The following is a 10,084-nucleotide window of genomic DNA, read 5'->3' on the forward strand; positions in this document are numbered from 1 at the left end:
TATCAGGAACTGTAAGACTGACTAGCAGGGGACCAGCAGCATGTTTTGCAAAATAGTCACCTTGGATGGCTGATTACACACAAGAAAAAACATTCTGGGGTGTGCTTTAACATACTTTCTTAACAAAAGTATTTTTCATAGTGCATTTTATAGATTCCCAAACAGGTTGGGGTGGGTGGGTGTGGGGGGGACCTGTAACAAGGAACTTTGTGCAAGAGTCATACCCATGTTAAGACACAATTTGGTGGTGATCTCCATAGGACTATTGAAATGTCTTATTTGGTTTCATGGATTCTAACAGGTCAGCAGTGCAATTCTGTGTCCAAAAAACATATAGTTATTAATGGGAAGTCTCCAAATGTCAAGGATTTGAACTTGTTCTTTTTATGCTACGATACATAAATTATACAGTATTAAACATTGAAGTATAAATCAAAATTGGTATTCTGTAGTGTTTATGTTCATGCTACAGACAGTTTTCAATCCAAAGCACATTACAACATGATAGCTACATTCAATACACATGCACCATATCTTCTTTTTTTAAATCAATCACAATCGATTTTCCTACTGAATATTAAAATTGATGCTACTACTTGGGCAAGTGTCAAACTAGCAAACTGCAATTTGGTGTTGGACGGAGAGAATAGTGTGCTAAACACAGCCAACATTACAGTTGTGATGAAAGTAGACGCTTTATTGCTGTCAGCCTTGTGCGTGGACAAGTACGGGATCGCGTATTACTGTCAACAAAACCTGAAGTGATGCATTAAAACCTTTAGCACTGCAAATGCTTCAGTTGGGCTTAAATTTAATGTCAAGTAATTTGGTAAACTTTTTATTTTAAAACAACGTGAAGAAAACTAAGAGCAGTTTTTTCTTCTTCTTTCAAGCATGACCAAACACCTAGCTACAGTCAAATTAAATATACCAAAAATAAATACTATAATCATATGCAAAATAAATTAGAATAACGAGGGTGGACTGCACCACCTGTTTGGATAAAACTGTATTTCAGTCAAGAGAAGGGACGCCACGTGGATCAGTGATGGGTGTGGGTCTTAAAGCAGAGGGCCTGGGGGTGTAATAAACATTTTGGAATGCAGACACTGTAGCCCTTGCCACTGGCTTGTACACTGTCGAGAAGTGCCATCTGGATATATTATTCAGAGAAGAAGGGCAATGTTATTACAAGGCAAATGGAGCAAACGTTCACAATGGTGAGCTTCTAGCTGGTATTGGGTTTGTAGTGTTTTTTGTTTTAGTTTTTGTTGCTGGTTTCAGAGGATGAACTTAATTAAAGGTAGAGTTGCCCCTTCAGTGTTGGACACTGGTGCGTGGGTCCTCTACAGGTATGGTGGATTCAAGCTGGTAATGGGTTAAGGGACATTCAGGTGATTGGTTAAGTCAACTCTGAAAATGAAGAAACTGTGTATTGCCAGAGAAGTTACATTTGAGGCTGTTGTGTAAAATGTTTCAGAATGATGTCGAGGAGCCCCTTTGCTTTTGGAAGGAGAGTGTTGAACTTAAGGCTGGTTCTCAGGGAGGGGGGGGGGGGGCAGACATTTCATTTGTCAGGTAAAGGTGGTTCTTCTTATGTAGACAGTTAACCCTAAACTGCAAAGGGAGAATGGACCTGTCGGCTGGTACTGGTGAGAGCCATAAAGGACTGCAGCTGAAGTAAACATATAGGCTGGTGCTTCAAGCAGAGATGGCCAGTTTTAGACTGCATGTGGAGTAGCCCTCATCACTGGCGGAGCTCTGCCGGCTGCTGTGGTCGTCCAGGTCACTTGCGCCGCTGGTGCTTAAGCTGTCCATTTCTCCATGGGAGAACTCAGTGCTTTCTACATCAACTTCTATCTCTTCTGCACAAAAACAAAAAAAACGCAAATTATTACAGATTACTTTTCTGAGTCATGCAAGTCCAAATACTTGGAATTGTGCTCACCTTAGTTTATATGGTGGCAAACCCTAATGATGCTACAAAGGTGAACGCTTTGATTCGGACACTGACCTCTGTCAGACTCTGAGCGGTCAGAGTCCATGTGGGAGCCCTGGCTGTCCGTACGGACCCGATCCCTGTCTCCATGAGTCTGCAGCTGGGATAGCTGCCTCTGCAGGTGCCTCTGTTCCCTCTCTAAGCTCTCCAGCTGGTGCAGACTCCTCCGATCCATCTCTTCAAGTTTCTAAATAAGAGGGAAATGCAAAAGTGTTAATTGTGTTGTTGTGTAACGATTATCAAGAAGATCGGCGTGCGCGGATCCCAAGTGCCTCATTTGGCGTTTACATGAATTATGTAGCATTGAATCACACCGCTACGAATCAAGCTCTGGAGATGTTCTTCATGATTAACATACTAAATGCATGATAGGATGGTGAACTTGTCTTGTGTGCAGTGAAGTGATGTTAATATGTTTGTCATCAAATGTGACGCCCCCTGTGCGTTATAATGAAATATTCAACACACAAGGACTGCAAGTTGCCGGTTGGATTCCAGAGGAGTAGCTGGCATCATGTGTGCGGTGAATATAAGGGAGAGTTGCTTCATGGGTATACAAATTAACATAAAGGTTGTTTGGCAGAATCATTTATTCTTTGCCTTCTTAGCTCTAATTTATTTGTTCCAGCTTGATTTTGGTTCATTTCAAACATCACACACAATCGGACTTTCATAAATATTTCTAACAAGCAAACAAGTAAACAAAATCTTGAAGAGGTACTATGAACATCTGTAATCCAATCACTTCACACCAATCATCACATCTGATCGTGCCATAAATATAAAAAATGGATTTATGCTGCAATAGTAGCATATTAAGTACTAGTTAAGTAATGTTAGTACATGTAAGTACTAACATTTATATGCCAGCCAGTTGTTGAGCAAGATTTACTGCTGGCCTTTTGTACAGCAATGTAAATAAACACTGCATACAAGTTGACAAAGAGATATGTTTGTGTATTGAATACTGATCTGGGATATTTTTATGAAATTCATTAATAAAAAACAGTCAGTTTGCAGTCAGTATTGTAGATTCTCTAAATTAGCGTACCATAGGACAGCTTTTCATTAAGGCACGTGGGGACATTGTACGTTTCCCGTGTGTGAGTGCAGTTTGATGCGAGTGAGAGTAGCACTTATTCATGCTTTTCCTGTCGCACAATACAGGGTGTTTTCTTTGAGTTTTTGCTGCCTGCAGTCGTGAGCTTCATGCTGCCGACTGCACCTGCCCCACCCTTTTAGTCTCACAACCTCTGTTTCCAAAAATACAACACAGCCGCATTCAGGGGCCACACTTCCTGAACTTTAAAACAGGCAAGTCCAAAGTCAATAGTTGACATCATACTGTAGGTACTTTATCCATTACCCCCCGCTGTAATAAACTCCCACACACTGTTACCAGGATTTCTTTCATATTGCAGCCCTCAATCATCCCTCAAACGCCTCCCACTGCTGGAGCAGTATCTGTCTCACACTGAAGCCATCAAGGAAGCTAAAGTATAGTCCTGGATGCTCTGCGGCTACTAGCCATTGGTGCGGTCCAGACAAACTCAGGGGCCAGTTCAGGCAGGCAGCTCTACCACGAGGACTGATCTGGTGCTCTTAAGATTAATCAAGTCTGTGCACTATTCACATTATCCTGTAGTGGGAAAGACACATGATCTAATCAAAACACTCAATAAGAGACCCTACAAAAGGATGTCCTGGCAACGGCCAAAGGGAGATTTGTTCAAAGAAAAAAAAAAAAATGAAATAACCAAGCAGCAAGCTAAATGCCCTGTTGCTGAGGCCACAGGGGCAGCTCATCTAATGGTTCTGACTGGATGGAATTGCCTGGGGAAAACCCCTAATTTATCTATGTACATAGTCAATCCCATATCTAATTTAAGCACATTTAATGTGAGTTTAGTAGCAAAATTGTATCAGTTTTCCATTAATTATGTGTGTGCTGTCTTAACCTTTATAGTAGACATGCAACTAAGCCAAAAAGATCAAAGAAGAGGTAGAAAACAAGGCCGTTCTACCTTTTTTTCTGCCGGTTATACGGTGCTATCTATGATTACAAAACATGTTGTGTCTTTGTTGTCCTAACGCACCTAGCAATGTGTAGAATTTCAAAGTTCAAATGGATTTCAGGCTATATATTGAGCAGCATGTGTTGACAGATTGTGCTGCGTTATGGCCACGCTGGACAGACAGTGAAGTATCGCCGCAGCTTGGCCACCAAGAGGGAGAGTTAAGAGACTAAAATACAATGTTCTTGTGAAAAATAAAGAAATAAGAATCCGCCTATTGACTAGTAAGGCTTTTGTAAACCCTCACTATGGATTCACATTGGGACTCACACAGGGCTCAAGTGGGTGCTAGATGCCTCCCTGTGTACATCAAAGTCATCCCCTGTAGTCCTGCAGATCTATATCTGCTATCAAAAGGACATCAACAGTTTTTCTACTCAAGAGTGAAAGAAGAGTACAATGAAGCAATGGGAGCAGTATGTAAATATGTTTTGAGCACACACATGTACAGAATTCAGCCCTTAATCCCATGGTGGTACAACACTACAGGGCTACCACACCTTGATATGTGCTTTGGCCTTGTTTAGCAGTCCTAGTGTGGTGTGCCGACTGCATTCTGGTCCCAGAGGGATGAGGGACTTCAACCTCTCCAAACACAGCCGGAGATGTGCTCGTCTGTGGAAGGAGACGTAATCAAGATGGGCCATTTCTCTTTTGAGTAAGCATGCATGGCGTAATGTGCATTATACAATAATTATTCATGACAAAACGATACATTACCAGACAAATGTATAATTGTCCTCTACACTGATTGTGATTAAATCAGATTATAATATTTCCTCCCTATCCAATAAGATTATACTAACAGTTGAGGCAAACCACTATGTGATCGGTCTTGATCAATTCTAATTTTGATAGGCTAGCATTAATCCATGTGTGATGAGCAAATGTAACAGTCAAGATATATTTAGGTACTTGATTTATCTGTTTATCCGTTTTGCTAATTATCCACGCCATCTGACTCTTTTGCAATTACGTATGGATCTGTCTGGCCCCAGATTTAAAAGCTGCTGAGGTCAGCTCGTACTGTTTCTGATCCACCGAGGCCTCTGGGCCTGTGGATGCAGACCAAATGCAGAAACTGGCAGAGGACACTCACTCCCCTTTCAAATAATGTAGTCGAATGTAGGTCAGGTTGTGATGTCAGCCCTTCTCTCTGCATTGACCACCATTTTATGATATCAAATAGCCCATTATAAAATAAGCTTTGCTCTTGAAGATGCATCACTGAGTGCATCTCTCAAACCAAGACTTTCACACACACACTCACGCACGCACAAACACACACACACACACACACACACACACACACACACACACACACACACACACACACACACACACACACACATGGCTTGCTTTTGAGGATTAACTGGGCATTTAATATTAGGATAAATGTGTCCTGCTCAGAGCAGCGGCTGCCTTATCCGGTATCTATTGCGTAGCAAGCTGCTGTTAAATTTGCAGCCGAGACTCTCTCAGGAAGGAGCCCTGTTGTCTGGAAACAGACGTTTCCCATTTGCTGACTGGGGGAAATGTCTGCATGTCCTCCATGAACAGTGCTGCTACTGAGGCTGCATTACGCCTCCCTTTTATTTGCCTTGCAAAATGCATACTGCCATCATACACACCAGGTGGATTTCCAAGTTGTTGTTGAAGAAAACATATTTTTTTAAGTCCTGTGATGATAATGAGCTGATGTATAGGCCTGCAGCACATCTCATTTTGAAATGGTACGCACCAAGATATGCAAACATGGCAGAGTAGAGAAAGCTTGTGGTTTATCAGTTTGAAGCTCCATTTTGAGACAGTTGGCTCTGGAGATAGTCTCTCTGTGTGCCTCATTTACTGCAGGAGTTCAAATGCTTCAGTCTTTCTCGCCTTCTTCTGTATGACTTTTGCACATCACTTGTTCTGCATATATAGCAATAGTTAATTAAAGTAAGATAGCAATGGAAATTCAAGAGTACTATCCAGTCACAACATTTCTCTATTTTCATTTAGTTCCTGTTTCCTGTCTCTTAATATCCCTGAGTGTACTCTTCACCTTTCAGTACTTTTCTTTTGAACATGCATACACATGACCTCTTTAATTTTGTTTTACTCACCTATTTTTTTCCAGTTCATTGTGTGCTGACCTGTTGAAATCATAAATATATGAACAAAACTGTTCTATGCAAAATACAACATATTCTACAATATATATGTACGAGCTAAATCCAATTGTTGTAAAAACGAATGCTGCAATGGTGCCATAATCATGCTTTACCATCATGCTGAAAAGTGATAATATGATGTTAATAATTATTTCACTATTGTTCATCAGGAAGTATTTATAATGTGTTGTGTCATCCATACATCAATGAAGCACAACATAACATTCACATCTGCTATATTTAGCTTAATTCAAGGACCTTTTGCAAGACATTGACCTACCTATTGTGAATATTGTCCAATTTCCTGTTCTTGAATTTACGCTGTTTCTGTTGGTGTGCAGTCTGGGTTTCAGGGTACGTTGAAGCATACCCATGCTCACATTCTGGTAATGAAAAAGATCAAGAGGATTAACAATAGCGTTGCAGTTTCTACAAATGTGCGACAAGCAAAAGGCTTCATGAGGGCTCAGATTTGCATGGTGGATGTGACCTTATTTGACCTGAATTGCAAATTACATTAAAATGTGTGGCCAGGGGCAACTCATCCCTGGAATTAAACTAAAATAATTAAATAGAAAGACGACCCTTCGTAGAAAATGTAAATTTACATGCATGTATTATGTTTTTATAACACACACGCCTAGTCTAGTTTTTTTTAGAGTTGCTTAAAAAAACGCCTACAGTTCCCATGAGCCCACCTTCCCAGTAACATGCGACGCCAGACTTGAACCTGCGTGTGATTGGCTCTCTCCTGTGACTCCTGCTCTGGGAACATGCGTGTCGACCAATGAAAACTTTACAATTTGTTCCATGTGGAAACCATGTGAACAACACATACAAGGAAGCAGCAGCTGCTTCTGCAAATGAGAGATGGGCTTTGAATTGAAAATGTTTAGAGGAAATAAACTCTAAATCGCAGTTAGTGCATGCAAGAGGGTCCTCGAGTGTGATATTTTTGAAGAGAAAACGATATTTAAACGGGATAAGCAAGAAAGGAGCTGAGATCGACTGAGATATAAAGATAAAATAGGAAATGGGAAGTCTCAAACATCATAAATATATAGACAACAAGAAACAACCAACATGTGCACATATGCAAACATATTTCTTTATGTAACAAATGAATCGTGCTTATTCAACCAAGGCTCCCATGGTCGGCAAAAAAAAAATGTTAATGGGAGCAGAAGATAATTTAGCTGAAGGCTATTGCAATACAATCAGTCTCTGGCGATGCCGTTTCTTTCCGAATAAAAAAAAAAAGAGTAGACAATCACCCGACCTGCTATTCAATTGCTGATATGCTGTAAGTGTAAGGTCGATTAAAGTACAGTTTTTCAGAAGCAGGTGAAATATCATTGGCTGCTGTCGGGCCAGCTCATCTGTCCGCTGCGCGTCTTTTGTCGCCTTCGCCTCTATTGTTGTCTGCTCGGCGCATTACGTGTTAATATCCCCTTACTTGCCCGTGTTTACTTACTTCCGTTGCTCTTCTCGACATTTTCTAGGTAATTCGCTGCATCGAGCAGCACTTGCACGTTCTTCATGAAAGTGCCGATTTGGTCCATTGCGGAACATTTGGAGTATAAAACGTCGCTGAAAGAATAGTCGGACAATTCTCCGAAATCTTGCTGGTCCATGGACGCATCAGACTCCGACAGAACCTCTTCGGGTTTCAGCTCGCTGTGCTGTCGCATGTACTTTACCATGTTCACTTTAGGCTTTTTTTTAGTGGGGGGGCTTTGACAAATAGGCAGCGGTGGAATTGCTCTCCTTGTCCCGTCTGTGCACTGAGCCGATGACTGAAATGAACTAGGCTCGATGGAATTGCAGTCCTTAGCCTCAGCCACTTGCCCTACTTGGTGGATAATCCCTCCCACTAACGCATGCACATTGCATTCATTGTCAACCTTGCCATAATAAATCCTCATTATCAATAGTGCAGGAGAGTAACAAATAGCACACATGATGCCTGCTTTCATTTGTAACTTGTAAATTAATTATGACCTATAAGAGCCAGTTTTGACCAGACTTTTTAAACATGGATACTGGAGACATATGGAAAGGCTTGGTGTCTCATGTGGTACTTTAAGTTGGTTTACTTCCCAATGTTCAGAGTGTTCATGTGTTTTCCCTTCGGTGTGAATACCACATATTGACATGATTTCAGAGTTATAGTTTGAGGTTATTTGTTCGAGATAATTCAGTTGTTTTCCCCAATATATATATATATATATATATTCCCCTCAGCGTCTCCAGGTGTGTTGTAAAATTCTCCAGAGCGAAAGCAATCTAAACTCACATCGAGATAACAAGAACGTAATAAACCAGTGAAATTATGGTTAATGTCAGAATGAGCCATCTGCTGGGGCTGCTTCAGTTCAACATAATTGACCTGATAGTGAAAGTAACCATGCTCTTTAAAGTTTCCTCAGATTACATAAGAATGTGGTTCACTTCTCGTTTGCTTTTCCACTTCTGTTATGCCTTTTGACTGATTAAGAAGTCATTTCTTTCCCCCACACCATGAGGGACGGATGAGGACAGAGGGGAAAGGGCCTGTCTTTACGAGGCTAGCCGAGCGTGCAGGGCTGTGTTGTGCCTCTGAGACAATGGGTGCAGATGGCTGGCCCGCTGCAGATGTGACCATGCAGGCCTGTAACAGACGCCTGTGAGAGAGCACACCCTCCCATGGAGTCTATTTCAGCTGCCTGGCAAGGCCTGAGCCTACACACATCTGAACACTGGAACAGAGACGCACTCTTTAGTGGCAAAAAAAACAACAGGCTGAATTTGTGGAAAGACGCAATACTAGTCTTATACAATCCCAACAAATACAGGCCTGTTTTTGGGAATACTTTCCCTGCTAATATGCTCCCCTCCCCCTCTCCCACATTTGATTAATGCAAATGTAAAACTCTGAGATCACTGTATTTGCTGCTACCCACGTGTCCAAGGGACAGATACAAGAGTCATGGCCATTTCATCCAGGAAAAGGCTCATCTGTGCCGCGAGGCTGGCGTGCAGGTCGTGGCCGACTGTGAGCTGCACGCTGATAGCGGTGGCGTGGAAAGCTGACCCGCTGCAGGTTGGTGTAGAATGTGACCCCAACTGGAGTAATCTGAAAAGCTTGAGGATTACACCATTGGCTCGGCTGTCACAGAGGAGGCAAAGTCACACGGTGCTGGCGTGTGTGTGTGTGTGTGTTTATGGAAAATGTTTATGTGACAAACATCCACACGGGCCTAACACGGCGTGGAATATAAGGCCTTTGGGATGTTGAAAGGTGAAATTCACTTTTTTTATTAAGAGCTGTCGATTTATTTATTGATCTGACTTGATCGTCTCACATGCTGGTGGTCTACAAGAGGCCGGGCTCAGATGAAGCCCTGTTGTGCAGCAGCAGTCGCCTGTTGTTATAAAACAATAGCTGCACTTTGCCCCGAGGTCACGGCAGAAGGACGCTGCAGCAGGCCAGACGTGTGTCACCTGCTCCGTCCTCTCCTTAGCACTGTCAGAACACGGAAGAGCTCAGCGCTAAGCTTTGTCATCCACACATTGAAAGGGTTGTTCAGATAACAAGTTGTCAGCCTGTCAGTGGTCATGCAATTTACAGAAGAAAAGGGAAGACAAAGTTGACATACAAGAGCAATATATTCGTATATACCGCCAATCTTTTTGTTAGCCTAATATAACTTGAATATGCACTTCAATGATACACATACACTGCGGGACTAAACAAAGGATTATCTTATTTTATCTTATAAGTGTGTCTTACTTCAAAATGATGTTTTCATTTTCTAAATGTTTTCATTTTTATGTTGCATTAAATGCACTACTTTTTAACCTGATCTTCTTGT

The 10,084-nt window shown here is 41.7% G+C and overlaps 1 protein-coding gene across 1 annotated transcript; it reads right to left on the reverse strand.

Moving 5' to 3' along the window:
- Positions 1-1,701: 1,701 nt before the first annotated feature.
- On the reverse strand, positions 1,702-7,933 carry LOC306747034 (max-interacting protein 1-like; the record flags this gene model as incomplete). Its single annotated transcript, XM_079230025.1, has 6 exons — positions 1,702-1,865; positions 2,015-2,186; positions 4,575-4,689; positions 6,183-6,212; positions 6,511-6,613; positions 7,705-7,933. 6 exons carry the CDS (start codon positions 7,931-7,933, stop codon positions 1,702-1,704), a joined length of 813 nt encoding a protein of 270 aa, XP_079086151.1.
- Between the last annotated feature and the right edge of the window lie 2,151 nt (positions 7,934-10,084).

Source organism: Taurulus bubalis, assembly GCF_910589615.1.
Source record: "Taurulus bubalis genome assembly, chromosome: 14".
Taxonomy (NCBI): Eukaryota; Metazoa; Chordata; class Actinopteri; order Perciformes; family Cottidae; genus Taurulus; species Taurulus bubalis.